This window comes from Natrix helvetica, assembly GCF_964273705.1.
Source record: "Natrix helvetica genome assembly, chromosome: 13".
In the NCBI taxonomy this organism is placed as follows: domain Eukaryota; kingdom Metazoa; phylum Chordata; class Lepidosauria; order Squamata; family Natricidae; genus Natrix; species Natrix helvetica.
Window position 1 is genome coordinate 14,567,497 of NC_138557.1, and position 18,724 is coordinate 14,586,220.

At 47.5% G+C, this 18,724-nt stretch overlaps 1 protein-coding gene across 3 annotated transcripts in view; it reads right to left on the reverse strand.

Annotated features, from left to right (window-relative positions):
• The window catches only part of LOC309398798 (lipase maturation factor 1-like), a 156,291-nt gene that overhangs the window by 132,142 nt on the left and 5,425 nt on the right, over positions 1-18,724 (reverse strand). The window contains exon 1 of one of the 3 annotated variants that reach the window (XM_081966013.1): positions 4,779-4,824. The exons of 1 other annotated variant lie outside the window; for it this stretch is intronic. In XM_081966013.1, the coding sequence (XP_081822139.1) occupies positions 4,779-4,809 (31 nt within the window). In that variant the 5' untranslated portion in view covers positions 4,810-4,824. Of the gene's footprint in view, positions 1-4,778; positions 4,891-18,724 lie in introns of those variants that run through there. One more of the 3 variants, XM_081966015.1, reaches the window with a different exon arrangement.

The following is an 18,724-nucleotide window of genomic DNA, read 5'->3' on the forward strand; positions in this document are numbered from 1 at the left end:
AGGAGGGAAGATGTTAATTTTTCCAAAAAAAAAAAAAAGCTTCAACTTAATGGATGTCCTCTCTAGTTCTGTAGGTGGCTGTCATTCTATCTAAGAGATCACTCCGTCGTTGCATTTTCAAGCAGCGGGAAGAACTGAACTGAAGAAGCCTTTTGGATGAGAAGCAAAACACCTTCAAGGAAAAGCAAGGAGAGTCCAGTTGCCTTTTGAAATGGGAAGAGTATGGAAACGGGAAGAATTCTGATCTACAAGGAGGAGGGAGGGAGGGTTTCTGAAATCCCAACACAAGTGGGCATCAAACAAGATCACACACTTGCCTGACAGGTCCCACCTGCCAGAAGATCCAAGATTTTTCCAAACCTCTGGAACCTTTTCATATTATTACTGTGTTGTAGCCCGCCAGCAGCCAGCTGAGCTGGCAGCAGATTCAGACAGTGAGGAGGTTGAGGAGGAACCTGGGCCAGTCCTGGAGTCTGGGGAAGGCTCTGAGGAGGGCTCTGCGTCGGAGGCAGAGAGGGGGCCGGGGTCATATGCCAGTTATCAGCTGCCTTCAAAGTCAGACATCAGTGAGGCAGACGAACAGCTGGAGCCTGTTCCCAGGGTGCGCATGTGCAGAGTTGCCAGACGAAGGGAACGACTAAAGAACAGAGGTCGAACTGGGAGTGAGGCCATAGATGGATGGTGAATGGTCCCTCCCAGAGGAAATAAAAGAGGAGCGAAAGGGGAGTGGAGTTTGCAGGAGACAATTAGTTCATTCCTGCATTCTTGCCAAATATTGCGGCATCTGAAAGATATCGGCCTGGCCGCTCTCCAGGCGTGATAAAGGTCAGTGATTGTGAACTGTCTTGAAAGACTGTGGGAGATGAAAGACTTTGCTGGAGAGGAATTCACTCTCAATTAAATAAAAGGGGTTCATCGGGCTGAAGAGTTGGCTTCGTGCTGCTGGGGAAGCCTAGGTCAGAGCATACTGGTTGGTGGAAGTCCAGAAAGTGTCACCAGCCTAGCCTACCCTTGCTCAGTTGAGGCTGGTCCCCTGGATTTGGGCTCCCTGGCACAGTTCCGATGCGCCTAAGAACTTGAGCATGGAAAAGGGGTGTTATTTAAACCAGGCAACATGGATGGCCTCTTGGCTCTTCACCCCAAAGCTCTTCGCCACTTCGTTCCAGGTTGGACTGCTCTTTAACAAGCTTCCACCCGTTGCTTCTGCTCCTGCCCTTAGCTACTTTGGAGAGGAAGTTGGCCCCCACTTCTGTGGGACAGCCCGTCAAGTATCGGAAGTCTTTCTCTTAGTTGGACTAAACATACATGGTCTCCTTAACCATTCATTATATGGTTTAGCCTCCAGGCCCTTTCTAGCACAGACTTATATACCGCTTCATAGTGCTTTTACAGCCCTCTCTAAGCGGTTTACAGAGTCAGCATTTCCTCCCCAACAATCTGGGCCCTCATTTTACCCACCTCGGAAGGACGGAAGGTTGAGTCAACCTTGAGCCTGGTGGGATTTGAACTGCCAAATTGCAGGCAGAAGTAGCCTGCAGTACTGCACTCTAACCACTGAGCCACCGTGGCTCACCTCAACCTTATTGACTTGGTTGCTCTTCTTTGCATTCTTTCTAGGGTCCCAGCCTCTTTTTTTGAATAATGGTGACCAGAACCAGATGCGGTAATCCATGGGCAGCCTCACTAATGCAAAATAGAACCGTATTATCATTTCATGTGACTTTGATGCTATCCCTCAGTTGATGCAGCTTAGAACTGCATTGGCTTTTTTGGAAGATGCAGCACATGGCTGGCTCACACTTAAGTGATTGTCTGCTAGCACTTCTACATCCCTCTAACAGTTGTTGCTGTTGAGCCAGGTGTCACCTATTCTGTGAACCTGGCTTTTCTCGCCCAAGTGTAAAACCTTACTTTTCTCATCACTGAACTGCATCTTGTTGGCTGGGGCCCAATGCCCAAGTCTGTCAAGATCCTTCCCAATCTTGAGAAAACTACACGGGCATCCATGCAAACTGGCCAATTGACAGACTCTATTGTGAGTATTTGTTCTATACGTCATTTGACTGCAGCCATCCAGACTCCTTGCTGCTGAAATCACAGCCCACAAATCGGCAATCTCCTTTGCCCTTTTAAAATGCTGCTGCGAGATATAAAGGTTGCCACACATATAAAACACACTCAGGAGGAAAAAGGCAGGCAGGCAGAAAGGCAGAGGGAGGGAGGGAGCCTTAATTTACAAAGGTAGGCCCTTCAGAGTCATCAAACCCCAGAAAGAAGGAAGGAAGGAAGGAAGGAAGGAAGGAAGGAAGGAAGGAAGGAAGGAAGGAAGGAAGGAAGGAAGGAAGGAAGATAGGAGAAAGGGAGGATGGATGGATGGATGGATGGATGGATGGGAGGGAGGGAGGGAGAGAAGAAGAAAGGAAGGAAGGAGGAAGGAAGGAAAAGTAAAAAAGAGAGAGAAAGGGAGGGAGGGAGGGAAGGGGGGAAGATGAGAGGGAGGAAGGGAGGGAAAGAAAGAAAAAAGGAAGGCAGGAGCAAGGAAGGAAAAGAAAGATAGATGGATAGAGAGAAAGAAAGGGAGGGAGGGATGAAGGAAGGATGAGAAAGAAAGAAAGGAGTGAGGGGGGATGGATGGATGGAAGAAGGGAGGGAGGGGGAGGGAAAGAAAGAAAAAAGGAAGGAAGGAAGAAAAAGTAAGAAAGAGAGAGAGAGACAAAGGAAGAAAGGGGGAAGATGGATGGATAGATGGAAGGGGGGGAGAGAGGATTGGAGGAAGGGAGGGAAAGAAAGAAGGAAGGAAGGAAGGAAGAGAAAAGAAAGAGAAAAAAAGAAAAGACAAGACATATTTGGCTGCAGAACAAAAACCCCACAAGGCCCGGAGGGAAGGAGAAAAGGATGCAGGAAGTTCATTATTAGCAAATCTTAAAGCCGTGCTGGGGTGGGGGATGCATAATTGCACCATGAAAGAGCTCTACTTTTCAATTATCTTGCCCACGCTGATCTTTCTGATGTCAGTTACGTAACCCAGCACAAGCTAATAAAGGGCTGGGGGGGGGGTTGGGGGGGAGTTAAAACCCAGGCAAGTCAAAAAGCAGGCCAGCCACCGAGATGCTTCTCCCACAGCAGCAGAAGCCGGGGGGGGGGGGATGTGAACAGAGTTTGGTTTTTTGGTTTAAACCAATGGTTTTTTTTTCTTTCAAACTTGGCAACTTTCAGACAGGTGGACTTCAACTCCCAGAATTCCCCAGCCAGCCTGGGAGAATTCTGGGGAATCGAAGCTCATCCCTCTTAAAGTTTGAAAAACACTGAATTAAAGGGAAAAGGCAGTTGGGACATAAAATGTTTGCCCAAAATGGAAAGCGAGCTTGGAGCTGCGTTCCTGGAGAATCTCCTTCCACTTTCATCTGACACAGACTGTTGAAACTTGGGCTGGATTTTCCCCCACTATCAGCCGTTATTGTCTCCCTGCTCCTACGCACTTATCCTCCCCCCACCCTTATGGAGGTTCAAAATGACAAACCAGGCCTGCCCGCCTACGGAGTTAACCTCCTGGAAGAGAGGGAACGGCAGAAGGCTGGGGGTGGGCGTGGGAAGGAGGGAGGGAGGGAAGGGAAGTGTGGCAGAAGCCGTCCAAGACCATCCTGCATTTACAGAAGCCGTATGTGTTTCTGTGGCAGGGATTCGAACCGCTGTTGGGAAGTGCTGAAGCTGCAGATTTGCTTCTGGCAGACAAGAGAAGGAGCCCAGGCAGAGGAGGAGGGAGTGGAGGGGGGGAGGGGCTCATCTTAGGGAAGAAGATGATAACCCCCTTAAGACAGAGGTCTTCAAACTTGGTAACTTTAAGACTTGTGGACTTCAACTCCCAGAATTCTCCAGCCAGCATAACTTACTCTCTTGTAATCCCTTCCTCTGCAATCTCTCCACTTAGATCGGAGGTCTTCAAATTTGGCAACTTTAAGACTTGTGGATTTCAACTCCCAGAATTCTCCAGCGAGTATAACTTACTCTCTTGTAATCCCTTCCTCTGCAATCTCTCTACTTAGATCGGAGGTCTTCAAACTTGGTAACTTTAAGACTTGTGGACTTCAACTCCCAGAATTCTCCAGCTAGTATAACTTACTCTCTTGTAATCCCTTCCTCTGCAATCTCTCCACTTAGATCGGAGGTCTTCAAACTTGGCAACTTTAAGACTTGTGGACTTCAACTCCCAGGATTCTCCAGCCAACATAATTTATTCTCTTGTAATCCATATCGCTTCTCGGCCTTTTGGCTAAAATCAAGTGTAGTATCTTGTAATCCTTTCCTCTGCAATCTCTCTACTTAGATCAGAGGTCTTCAAACTTGGCAACTTTAAGACTTGTGGACTTCAACTGAAGTCCACAAGTCTTAAAGTTGTCAAGTTTGTGGACCCCTGCCCTAAGAGGATCGCACACACACCCGGGAAACCGCAGAGAGGGATCCTCTCTTTTAGACAACCGGATCCCAGCTACAAAAATCAAGCCTTGCTTTTCGTTTTGTTCAAGCTCTTGCAGAAATGTGCGTCTGTGCACACACAAATACACACACACACACCTAATTAACGTTAAGGAATCTCAGCCAAACACACAGGATTTTGCCTTTTAGCGCACGCCGAATCAAGCTGGGGGGGGCAACCTGTGCCCTCCCCCCGTCCCTCAACAATTTGCAGTGGTAAACTGCTATTTGCAATGGAGAGTAAATACAGGAGCAATCCTACGAAGAGTCATTAATGTAATTGGAACTCAAGTTTAAATACTTACTGAATCCATTCCAAATTTTGGTTTTTCTCATCGGGGAAAAGAGTACCGCACCTAGCCGGCTGCAGCCTTCAGTTTAAGAAAGGCTGCGTGCCTCTTGGCCCAGCAGTTGCAGCAACAATTAGTAGTAGGCTGTTATCCATGTAGTAGGCTGCATTGCTATTATCCTTCTCATCTTTTCATCTTTCCTACTATCATCTCCTATTGGTATCTTATGATTTATCACTTGTTGTCAAGTGATTAGTCATAAGATTAATGATTGTAACTATGATTTATGACCTATCACTTTGTTGTTGGTATGCACACTGAGAGCTTATGCGCCAGAGACAAATTCCTTGTGTGTCCAATCACACTGAGCCAAGAAAGAATTCTAGAAAGAATTTTTCATACCAGGCAGCTTTTGAGCATATGGCAAACTCACATTCATTGCAAGAGGAGGCAACAATAAAAATGCATGGGTACTGAACCTCACTATACAAAGGCAGTCTATCTCTGTACAAAGACTGCCAGGGCTTTCCTGCTGGGCTCACAGATGCTATCAAGAGGAGGTTAGCCTAGAAATTGAGGGTAGAGGGCTTCACAAGATAAAACCAACCCCTTCTTGGGAGCTCCTCTGCTCTCCGCAAGGCCCCACCCCATGTCACAAAGTATGGTTTTAATAAAGCAGCTAAGAATACAAAGTCTTGATTGGACTGGGGTTGTCCTGACCAAGCTCCGCCCACTGCCTTTTATCCCCAGAGCTAGGGTGGGGCGTCGCTAGCAGCGGTGGCTCTTCTGTCCCAAGGACCGGCCCATAGATTTCCACTACTCTCCTCTCCTCTTTCACATCTATTCATCTCCGCCACCTGCCTTTTATCCCCAGAGCTAGGGTGGGGCTTTGCTAGCAGCGGCGGCTCTTCTGTCCCAAGGACTGGCCCACGGATTTCCATTGCCCTCCTCTCCTCTACCTTCTGCACATCTGCACATCAGGCACTGGACCCAGCTGTTCCTCCTCTTCCTCATCAGCCACCTCCAGACCTGGGGGGGGGGGGTTGTTGACTCTCTGTCTGAGGGCCTACAGACGGCCCAGCCTCTACCTCTGTCTCTCTTTCTGCCAGCTCCATTCCCTCTTCCCCCTCGGAGCTCTCAGGTTGCCTTGATACTGACCCTGACTTCCACGCTCCTCCTCTTCCTCTGATTCGGCTGCTGGAGGGACCGGTGACCGATAGGCTACAGCAAGAGTGTAGTGGTGGTGGTATGATTTTATACAGGTTTGATCATGTAGTTTTGTCTGCGCATTGTTTGTTAGTGGTACAGAGTTATTTATTTAACATGGACATACATTTTCTGAAACCAACCAACCAGCCCATCTGTTTTTCCTCTTCCAAATCACAGGATGAAGGGGGATATGACCTCCACTGCCCACTTCAGCAACCTCAGAGTTCATTCAGCTTTTTTTAAAAATCAGTGCTCCGTATAGGATGGAAGTAAATGACTCACAATGGAGTATATATATGAGAGAAGAGAATGGCACTTCATCAAATTTGCAGATGACACAAAGCCGGTGGGGATTACCAACGTCTCACAGGACAGGCGAAAGTTGTCATGGAACGAGGTTTTTATGGATGATAACTGCAGTGAGACTATTATATATGCACAATATTGGGGAAATTTAGCATTACTAACAGCAGAGGAATGGCTAGTGAAGATAATGGAACTTCCTGAGATGGCTAAATTGATTTTTTTTTTAATCAGAAAAAAAGATAATATCTATGTTTATTGCTGACTGGAAATCTGAATAGACGTTTGGAATGAAACAGGGGAAAAATGAACTTATGATTTATGGTTTTGATTAGACACAATAGATTATAGCAAAAAGAGAGCTATGCGGTAACCAGAGTAAGAAGTAAATTCATAATTAGAATTGCTATCAAGAAGATTGGAAGCCACTTCTTTATATGGGGAAGAGTCTGCAAAAGATAATCAAGGAAATTATGTCTAGTTTAAGGAAGAGAAGACTAGGGGTGACATAACTGCAGTCATCCAGATTTTGAGGGGTTATCACACAAAAGAGGGGACCAACCTATTCTCCAAAGCACATGAGCACAGGACAAGAACCAATAGATGGAAATTTATCAAGCCAATTGAGAAGTTATGGTTGCTCCAACACAGGAAGCTTTTAAGAAGAAACTGGACAGCTATTTGTCCCCAATGTTATCAGGTCTCCTGCCTGAGCAGAGGATTGGACTAGAAGACCACAAAGGTCCCATCCAACTATGTTATTCTGTTGCTTTCTTTTTGATAGGTGGTCCTTGGTTAGTACTAGTGAGAAGAATCTAAGTCTCCTCGCAGCCACAGTTTAAGCACAATCCACCATGTGTGCAGCAGCTACCCAAAGAGCCAGAACGATCTTGGGCTCCATCAACAGAGACCTCATGCTGAGAACATGGAACATGATAGTCACACAGTAGGTTACTGTGGTAAGGCCACACCTGGAACTCTGTGTCCAGTTCTGGTGGCCACAATACAAGCAGGGTGCCGAGGAGGTGAAAGAATGCAGAAGAGCAATAGATACAGATTAACAGAGTTGGAAGGGACCTTGTAGGTCATCTAGTCCAACCTCCCACCCAAGCAGGAGACCCTACACCATTTCTGACAAATGGTAGTCCAATCTCTTCTTGAAAGCCTCCAGGGATGAAGCTCCCACAACTTCCAAAGGCAACTTCTGTTCCATTGTTATGATTGCTCTCACTGTCAGAAAATTCCTCCTTATTTACAGGTTGAATCTCTCCTTGTTCAGTTTCCATCCATGGTTCCTTGTCTGGCCTTCTGGTGCTTTGGAAAATAGCCTGACCCCCTCCTCCCTGTGGCAGCCCCTCAAATATTGGAAGGCTGCTCTCCTGTCTCCCCTGGTCCTTCTCTTCACTAGACTAGCCATGCCCAGTTCCTGCAACTGTTCATTGTATGTTTTAACCTCCAGTCCCCTCATCATCCTGGTTGCTCTTCTCTGAACTTTTTTCTAGCCTCTCAACATCTTTTTTATAGTGTGGTGACCAAAACTGGATGCAGTACTCTAGATGTGGTCTTACTAAGGCTTTATAGAGTGATATTAGTACCTCATTTGATCAATTGAATCCCTCTGTTAATACAATTTAGGGTTGTGTTGGCTTTTTTGGCTGCCACTGCACACTGCTGGCTCAAATTTACCTGGTTGTCCATTAAGACTCCAAGATCCCTCTCACAGTCACTGCTATTAAGCCTGGTTTCACCCAGTTTATATGTGTACTTTTGGTTTTTCTTACCTAATGAAGTCCATGAGGGGTTTGGATGCTAAACTTATGAAAAACCATTTAAAAAACGGAGTGTATTTAGCTTAAGGAAAAGGCAGATAAGGTGAGAGACAATAGCAATCTTCCAAATAGTTGAAGGGGCGTCACAGGAAGAGAAGGTGGCTTGATTCTTCCTAATGCTCAAAGGTACAATAAGAACCAATGGGTGGAAACTTCGCAAAGAGAGATTCAAACTCAGAGAAGCAGGAATTTCCTGACTATTGCAGCTACTAAGCAGTGGAACAATCAGCCACCACATCTTGTATCTGGCCTCATGCAGGTTCCATCACTGGAAATCTCCAAGCAAAGATTGGGCAAGATCTAAGGATTTCTACCTTGGGCAGGGGGTTAGTCTAGAACAGGGGTGTCAAATTCAAGACCCGGGGGCCGGATCTGGCTGCCAAGGGTGCTTAGATCTGGTCCGCAGGGCCCCCCTGGAAACAGCTAAGGCCCACCCAGGCTTTGTTTTCAGCTGCGATGCCCTCCTGCAGTCCTCTGCCAGCGAAAATGGAGCCCAGGCGGGCCACAACTGGCCTCCTCAAGCTCTATTTTCACTGGCAGAGAGCTGCAGGAGGCCATCGCAGCCAGAAACGGAGCCTTGATGAGTGACGTTGAGCTGGCCATACCCACCCTGGCCACATCCATCCTGTCCCCGCCCCAAGGTCAAGCACAACCCTAATGAGGCCCTCAATGAAATTGAGTTTGACACCCCTGGTCTAGAAAACCTCCAAGCTCCCTTCTAACTCTTGCTTTTCTGAAACGAACAGGAACGTGCTTCTCTTTGGTGGAAACTGGAACTCGCAACAGCTCCTTTTGTAGCATGACTATCTCTCCAAATGTTGAACACATGGAAGAGAGAATGGAGCTTCCAGGTATTCCATAAAATCAGTAACGGGGGCCCACCCATATTCCCGGGGATGCTCAAACACAGGTAACACAGTTTCAAGATCCAATTCCATGGCCGGATTTCTCCTTTATTTTTATTCAGAAACAAACAACAACAAACAGGGAGTTTGGGTGTCCGCCAAGGCATATCAGAATAGACAAGCCTTTGCACTTTTTCTTTGGCTTCAATACCGCTGATTGTTTCGCATTCTTCCATGGACAGTTTCCCATCTCCAAATGACAGCCCGGCACAGTCTGGAGTTAAAGTACCAAACCAGCATTTATCCCCCCGCCACTTTTAAAGAGACCTGCATTTTGACTACATGTGGCCTCTACAAACTTCTCTTGCTGGCAGAATCCAAAATCTGTGATTGGAAGACCTCTGCCATTCCTTTTCGTAAGAGAAATGCCAAGGACCAGGACATTGCAACGATCTAGAGCAGGGGGATCAAACTCGATTTCATTGAGAGCCGCATCAGGATTGTGTTTGACTTGGAGGAGCCGGGGTGTGTGGCCAGGTCAACATCACTCAGGTCAGGGGTCCCTGTGGTGGCCTGAGTGTTGTTGTGGCCCGCCAGTGGCCAGCAGAGCTGGCAGCAGATTCAAGACAGTGAGGAGGTTGGGGAGGAACATGGTCCAGTCCTGGAATCTGGGGAAGGCCCTGATGAGGGCTCTGTGTCGGAGGCAGAGCGGGGATCAGTGCCATATGGCAGCTATTAGCTGCCTTCAGAGTCAGACATCAGTGAGGCAGACAAACAGCTGGAGCCTGTTCCCAATGTGCGCATGCGCAGAGTTGCTAGACGAAGGGAACAGCTAAGGAACAGGGGTCAACTTGGGAGTAAGACCACAGGTGGACAATGAATGGCCCCTCCCAGAGGGAATAAAAGAGGAGCGAAAGGGGAGTGGAGTTTGCAGGAGACAATTAGTTCGCTTAATTGGTTTGTGACTCTCCGAGGCTCCTTGCCAAGTTTTGCAGATATCGGCCTGGCAGCTCTCCAAGCCAGATAAGCTCTGTGACTGTAAATCCTCCCTCGAAAAACTGCTGGATGGGTGAATGAGCAGGATTCACAGTCAATTAATAAAAGGGGTTTTGGTCGGGACCAGGAGTTTGCTTCGTGCTCGCGGAAAGCCTCGATTAGAACAGCTCTCTGCCAGCAAAAACAGGCTCCCAAGTTCCGTTTTCGGCTGTGACAGCTTCCTGCAATCATCTGGCAGCAAAAACAGAGCTCAAGGGGACCACCCACAAACCTCCCAAGCTCCATTTTTGCTGGCCGAGGCACCGCGAGGCATCGTGGGCTGGTCCTTTGCTGTTTCCAGGGTGGCCCCACGGGCCAGATCTAAGCACCCCATGGGCCACATCCGGCCCCCAGGCCTTGAGTTTGACACCTCTGATCTAGAGCCATCGACATCAAAATTCTGCTGAAAACAACAGCCCATTTTCTCTATTTTGCACCAATAACCTGGTTTTTTTTTAAACTTACTGCTTCTGCAACTGGTCCAGTGGTGGGCTGCAGGCAGTACGCCCCGGTATGGGCCTATTGGAGCCTAGCCAGAGAGAGGGATGCTAGATAGAGAGATGATAGAGAGATAAATAGCAATAGCCCTTAGATTTATATACCACTCCACAGTGCTTTACAGCTCTCTCTAAGCAGTTTACAGAATCAGCCTATTTGCCCCCAACAATTTTGGGTGCTCATTTTACCCACCTCGGAAGGATGGAAGGTTGAGTAGTCAACCTTGATCTGGTCAGGATCGAATTGCTGGCAGTCGGCAGAATTAGCCTGCAGTACTGCCTTCTAACCACCATGCCACCACAGCAAGGATTTTCAACACATCGCAATTGTTAAGCAAGAAGGTACTTTTATGAATTATCTCTCTACACCCACCCATCTGTGAAAGGGAGCCTGTCCCACGTGTCAACCCCTCCATCCCACAACAGTGGAGCCTCTCCATGCTCTTGATGAAGTGAGAGTTGTCACGAAAGGTGCTACCAAACTCCTCCTGTATAAAAGCTGTGAAGTTGCACATAATGGAAGGCTTAGCTGCGGATTTATCTGACTGCGAGCTGACAGCCAAGCGTGACATGCAATGTTTTGAGAATGCTTATTGTGAAAGATGGCAGCGAGCCTCGTTTTGCTGGAGAGAAGACAAGAAGTCCTCATTATCAAGAAGGAGCAATGGGTGTGAGATGCGAGCGCGTAAAGTAAAACGGACACTATCAAAACTGGTGCGGCAACTTTCGCTGATTCTGTTCCAACAAGGTGCAATCAAAAGGCCCTGCAAAGAAACCTGAATAAATCCCTTATGCCACCAGGGTTGACATTTTGAACCTGGACAACCTAGAACTATGCCGTCTACGGTCTGACCTAAGCGCAGTACACAAAATTGTCTGCTACAACGTCCTACCTGTCAACGACTTCTTCAGCTTCAACCACAATAATAGACGGGCAAACAATCGATAAAAATTCAAGGTAAACTGCTCCAAACTCGATTGCAGAAAATACGACTTCAGCAACAGAGTGGTCAACGCCTGGAATGCTCTACTTGACTCCGTTGTTACAGCCTCAACCCCCCCACAGCTTCAACCTTAAACTGTCTAACGGGGACCTCACCCCATTCCTAAGAGGTCCGTAAAGGGGGCGTGCATAAGCGCACCAGGGTGCCTACCGTCCCTGTCCTACTGTCCCCATTTATTCATACCCATTTACTTTGTCCATATTTATGTTTATACTTATACCTGTTATCTTTTGCATGTTTGACAAACTAAAATAGAAAGAAAGAAAGAAAGAAAGAAAGAAAGAAAGAAAGAAAGAAAGAAAGAAAGAAAGAAAGAAAGAAAGAAAGAGCAAGTAAGCAAAAATAAAATAAACAAATCCACATCCCCAATCTCCTCTCACACCCCAAAGGGATGTTTTTCCTCCTGTCCAGCACAGGTCTAATTTAAGCTCAAAGCAGAAGATGTGAACTACGGATCATCTTGATTTTACGCCACTTTAAAAGGCAGGTCTGTGGACCAGAAGAAGGGGTTTCGCCTCCAGAATAATTCACGCAGAGACCTGGAGGATCAAAGATTTCTTCCCTGCCTTTGGGACAGACGTCCTTTTTTTAAATCTGAAGCTTCACATCCAGCAAATAGCAGTTTCCGGAGAACTAATTCTCCCCGTTTCTTACAATTTTGCTTCTGGGCAGTTACTAGTTTTCAGTAATCACCCCCAGAGCATCCGGCATGCTGGAGAGAAAAAGGGATGAGATTGAAAAACCTCTTTCTTCCCAGAAAACCCAACAGCCTGCTTGGAACGCATAGACCTCCGGAGAAGGGAGGGGACCGAGGCCAGTCGGTTCCTTCCTCCTCCTTTCCATGGAGCATTTTAATCTCCCCTAATCTGGGCATGACTCAAACTAATCTTAACATTGTCATTTCCAAACTATGTAATTACTCAGCTGGGGATGCAACAAGCAAGAAGCTGAAAGCATTTGCTATGGCTACTCTAGTGAAAAGAAGGACTAGGGGGGTGGCATGATAGCAGTGTTCCAGTATTTGAGGGGCTACCACAAAGAAGAAGGGGTCAAATTTTCCAAAGTCCTGGAAGGCAGGATAAGAAGTAATGGATGGAAACTAAACTAGGGGAGAGGCAACTTAGGACGAAGGAGAAATCTCCTAACAGTGAGAACCATCAACCAGTGGAACAGCTTTGCCTTCAGAAGTTGTGGGGGCTCCATCACTGGAGGGGTTTAAGAAGAGGTTGGACGGGCAATTTGTCCAGAATGGCATAGGGTTTCCAGCCTGAGCAGCGGGTTGGACTAAATGATCTTCAAGTTCCCTTCCAATTCTGTTAATTCTGTTATTCTAATGTACCATTCCAGCCATCCCCCTCTATACAGATGCTTTCCCACAATCCCCTGTGGCCATGGGAATGCTGAGAAGTCCTTCCTGTCTTGCTGCACAGAAATGCATGTCTGTGGCTTCAGAGTGGGCGTAGCAAATCCTTCCCCCTCTTTTGGGAGAATAGCAATAGCAATAGCGCTTAGACTTATATGCCGCTTCACAGTGCTTTTACAGCCCTCTCTAAGCGGTTTACAGAGTCAGCCTCTTGCCCCCCAACAATCTGCGTTCTCATTTTACCCACCTTGGAAGGATGGAAGGCTGAGTCAACCTTGAGCAAGTCAGGATCGAACTGCTGCCTCTGGGTAGAATTAGCCTGCAATAACTGCATTTTAATCACTAGGAAGGAAGGAAGGAAGGAAGGAAGGAAGGAAGGAAGGAAGGAAGGAAGGAAGGAAGGAAGGAAGGAAGGAAGGAAGGAAGGAAGGAAGGGCAATAACAATAGCACTTAGACTTATATACTGCTTCCCAGTGCTTTTACAGACCCCTCTAAGTGGTTTGCAGAGTCAGCCTCTTGCCCCCAACAATCTGGGTCCTCATTTTACCCACCTCGGAAGGAGGGAAGGCTGAGTCAACCTTGAGCCTGGTGAGATTCAAACTGCCAAATTGCAGGCAGCCGGCAGTCAGCAGAAGTAGCCTGCAGTACTGCATTCTAACCACTGTGCCACCATGGCCCTTCCTTCCTTCCTTCCTTCCTTCCTTCCTTCCTTCCTTCCTTCCTTCCTTCCTTCCTCCCTCCCTCCCTCCCTCCCTCCCTCTGTCCCTCCCTTCCAACTTAGCACTTAGACTTATATACCACTTCACAGAAGTAGCCTGCAGTACTGCATTCTAACCACTGCGCCACTGCAGCTCTTAATAAAGCCAGTGTCCTGCCCTGGCACTTCTGAACTTTCGGACTCATGCTGGAACCCAGTTTCAGGGAACCTCTCTCTAGCAAAATGTGTGCTTTGGGCTATTCTATGCTTTGGGCTTTCTGCTAACCTAGCAGTTCGAAAAGCACGTAAAAATGCAAGTAGAAAAATAGGAACCACCTTTGGTGGGAAGGTAACCGCATTCCGTGCGCCTTCAGCGTTTAGTCATGCCGGCCACATGACCATGGAGACGTCTTCACACAGCGCTGGCTCTTTGGCTTTGAACCGGAGATGAGCACCACCCCCTAGAGTCAGGAACGACTAGCACGTATGTGCGAGGGAAACTTTTACCTTTGTGCTTTGGGCTATTCAATGCAATATGTTACAAAACTGCAGGACTATAAGGGAGCGGTCAGACGAGGAGACCCAAACTCATCGGTAGCCTCACATTGCAGTGAACAAGGACATACATTCAATTTCACAGCTACTTAAGATTGTTGGACGAGCAGACACAAAAACAGCCAGGGAAATGATTGGAAAACGGGGCCCTTGTCAGTCAACAGGAGTGCTGATTTACCACCAGCCTGTCAGGTACTTAGGAACTGAGGACTTGGCAGCACAAGGAAACAACAGCCAACGAGTTAACAGCTGGCTGTCAACAACAAAAAAGCCACACACAACCAGGCGCCACATAGATTCTAGGCATAGAATAGCCCAAAGCTCACATTCTGGTAGAGAGAAGTTCCCTGAAGATAGGCACCAGCACAAGTTGGAAAGCTCGGAAAACTAAACCTCTGGTCTTTGGACCAGTTCAGATCTTGTAGAGATCTTCTCTTGGGCATAATGATACACCCTGAACATTTTAAATCAGACCTACTGGCTACTTTGTCAGTGTAGTATTCATGAACTGGAATAGGCCTTAGCAACAAGGGCAGCCAATGGGAACTGAAACAGTTTGGAACCTGGGCGTGGCTTAGCTCTGCAGCTCTGAGTCTGTGCTGAGCTTAAAACTAGCCTGCTGCTCTGAACTGAAACTGAAACTGTTCTCTCCTCTGCTTGTGTTTGCTTGTATTTGCTACCACACTGGGAAAACCTGTTTGGGTATTGTATACTTATTTCATGTGTTATATTACATGTAGAGAAGTTAATGAATCCCGCTGAATCAGTTCCCCGTGTTTGCTTTCTGGATGAGATTGCTGCAACAAACTCTGAATACTTGAATCTCTTTTCCTTTGATTCTATGTTTCTTTGTCTTTAAGCATGTTCTTCCCAAGTGATGCGTGGGGCTAAAACAGTTCCCATCAGCACCGTTAATTAAGTCCCAGGATATTATGGCAAAGGTGAGAAGGTCTAGAGCAGGGGTGTCCAAACTTGGGAACTTTTAAGATTTATGGACTTCAACTCCCAGAATTCCCCAGCCAGCATTGAAGTCCACAAGTCTTAAAAGTTCCCAAGTTTGGACACTCCCAGCCTAGAGCAATGACAACGTCACTCCTGCACAGATGTTTTGAATGAGAGCCAATAAAAGCAAATTCAACCTTGAGGTCCATCACGAAATCTGAGCCAAGGACCCAGAAGCAGCCACTTCCAATTACATTAACCTCCAAAGCTTCTGTCAAATGAAACCAGGAGGGGTGAAGATGCCAAGAGTATAAATTAGGTAGAAAATATAAGACCCTGCCCTCTATTGGGTAAAGGCACTTTTGGAGAGAATTAAGGGCCAAGCGGGCACTGCTAAAGTCCAGTGGCGACCAAGTGCCATGTGACTACAGGCTCCACTGTCTGGTCCTTGAAAGGTAGGGAAATTAGTTTGAACAAAAACTTTCGATTGGGCCAACTAAACCCCTCATTAAGCCGATTCAGAGGAAGCTTTTAAAAGCAGGGGGTGCCAAGGGTCACCCAGGGCACCTGATTCGCAGCGCTGGTGCAACACAGCTGTGCACCCAGGCTGGCATCCCTCCACATCTGCCTCCATCACAAACAGATGGGAGGCAAAGCGATGGCTCGGAAAATAAATGGAATATGGCAGCCTTGAAGGCGGAGGGAGATTTCTCAGCCGTGCCTGAAAAAGCAGAACCATTGACTCAGAAATGCCCCCCCCCTCGCCCCATCCCACCCCCCTCAAAATTCTTGAATTGAAGAACATCCCAAACCTCCAAGGGACTTTCAGGAAGAGATTCTGCATGAGAGGCTGCAAGGGGTGGGCATGTCAAAAAAGCTAAATTTGCAGCTACAAGCATGCAGTTTGGCTGAGGGGTGAAGTGGCCACTTCATGACAACTGCAAATTTTTAAAAAATTGTACAATCGAGTCAGTCACGTGACTGGCCAAATTTACGACTGCCGTGAGTTATGAGGCTGACGGGCATGATTTAATAGATTAACACAGTTGGAAGGGACCTTGTAGGTCATCTAGTCCAACCCCCTGTCCACCCAAGCAGGAGACCCTACATCATTTCTGACAGATGGCAGTCCAGTCTCTTCTTGAAAGCCTCCAGTGATGAAGTTCCCACAACCTCTGAAGGCAACTTCTGTTCCATGGGTTGATTGTTCTCACTGTCAGAAAATGTCTCCTTATTTCCAGGTTGAATCTCTCCTTGGTGAGTTTCCATCCATTGTTCCTTGTTTGACCTTCAGGTGCTTTGGAGAATAGCTTGACCCCCCTCCTCTCTGTTGCAGCCACTCAAATACTGGAAGATGCTATCCTGTCTCCCCTGGTCCTTCTCTTCACTAGACTAGCCGTACCCAGTTCCTGCAACCGTCCATCGTATGTTTTTGTCTCCAGTAGGGCAGGCTCCATTATGGTCGTAACTCAAGACAGGATTGCTTGTTCTGGGAGTTGAAGCCCACAAGTCATGCAAAGGCCATAATTCCTGCCCTAAAATGATGCAAAGGAAAGCCCAAGTGTGCATGACTAGCTAGAATCAACACCAGTGGCAATTCTCAAGGTGGTGAAAGCGTTCTCACGACCCAGCCGAGCCGGGAAGTCACCAAATGCTGCCAACAGCTGCTGAAGCAACCTCTGAAACAGGTGCTTCTTGTTAAGCTCCTTCTTTGCCCCCCTGAGTGGGTCTCACTCGGAGGAAACCGGGTTGCAGGGGACGGGGCAGGGCAGCCCAGCGCAACCAAGCGTGACAAATCTATTTAGCTGCAGCTTTGGGCAATGGATGCCACTGCAGAGGGAGCCTTGTCTCGGAGCCATGGGCCCTTTACAAAAACCAAAGCAGCGGAAACCCTCCCCCAGCACTCCAAGACACCCTCCCTTCAAAAAAAAAAGCCTTGCACGCAACCCTGAAGACTACAGAATACATAGGGACTATCAGTATAGTAGGAGGCACTGCCTACTATTCAGCACTTAACAGGAGAGTCTTCCGATTTAAATTTATGCATCCTGGAACGAAGGAGAAATTTCCTGATAATGAAAGCAATTAACCAGGGGAAGAGCCTGCCTTCAGAAGTTGTGGATGCTCCAACACTGGAGGGTTTCAAGAAGAGAGAGGACAGCCATTTGTCTGAAACAGTCCAGGGTCAGAGGATTGGATCAGGAGGCTGATCCCTTCCAGCCAAGGGAGGGAGGGAATGAGGGAGGGCCGAGAGAGAGGAAGGGAAGAACAAGGGAGGGACGGAGGGAGGGAGGGAGGGAGGGAGGGAGGGAGGGAAGGAAGGAAGGAAGGAAGGAAGGAAGGAAGGAAGGAAGGAAGGAAGGAAGGGCAAGGGAGGGAGGAAGAACAAGGAAGGGAGGAAGGTCGGGAGGAGGGAAGGGAAGGGAAGAAAGGAAGGAGAAAGGGAAGGGGAAGGAAAGGAAAGAAAAGAAAGGAGAATGGAAAGGAAAGGGAAAGGGAAGGGAAGGAAAGGAAAGGAAGAAGAAAGGAAGCAGTGGTGGGTTCCTACCAGTTAGGACCAGTTCAGCTGAACCAGTAGTGGTTTGGCGGCCTGGGTCGCTGGAACCGGCAGCAATCCAGGCCTGCCACGCCCCTGAACCTGTTCCCTGGGTGGCGCACTCGGTGCTGCCACCCTGTTTTTTCAGTTTCAGTTTTCAATTTTAATTGCACTGTGCACGCGTGCACACGCGGAAAGCACGCACCTGAGCGAGCCAGCAGTAGTGCCTGCTAGAACCCACTCCTGGAAGGAAGGGAGGGAGGGAAGGGAGAAGGGAAGGGAAGGAAGGAAGGAAGGCAGGAAGGCTTAATTCACAAAAGGCTTAATTCCCTTCAATTTCATCAAACCCCCAAACTCCAGCCACATAACCTGCTGGTGTCCAGGCCAGCACAGAATGCTCTGGTGATCCACAGGGATGGAGGCGTTAGCTTTGATCTTCACAACCTATTAAGCCGCTGCTTAGTCACGATTCACAGAATATGCTCAGCCCTAAGCCACGTATGATAGTTAGTTATAATGGCTAAGTTCTAACAAAACCCTAAAGTGACTCTCTTGCCCAAGGCTGATGGGGATCGTTCTCCTGCAGGCTCCATTAACATCCATTTCTTTTCTCCTTCATAATACTTTTTAAAAAAATCTATTTTAAATACAACGTTCCCTGTACTTTTAATTTGTTTACAGGTGAGGCAAATGAGAGTCCAGCTGCTTGAGAGGTACTCCAAGATCCATGATTCCTAGCCATGGTCCAATTGGAGGAGGGGGGTAGAGAAAGCAGGCCCCCACCATCCAAGAAAAATATTCAAGGAAAGATTTGCATGTTTGGAGAAAGGGGAGCTTTTTTTTTTCCCCATCTCGGTATTTTAAACCCTTCCAGCGATCTCAGAAAATCAATTGTAGAATTGTAAAAAAAAAACTGCAAAAATAAATGGCCTCATTGAGACAAGCGAGAAAACTAAAACCATGCAGTTTTCATTCATTCTTTTAAATTGCATTATTGGGCATTCTCTGTTTCTTTGACTCCCCTGGCCCTGCATTAAATACCAATGAGAGCCTTTCATTTTGGGGCAGCATTTTCTGCTTCTCTCGGTCCATTTATATCGGAAAGTGAGGGGGGGAAAACACCCAGAAGAGCAGCCACGGAAACC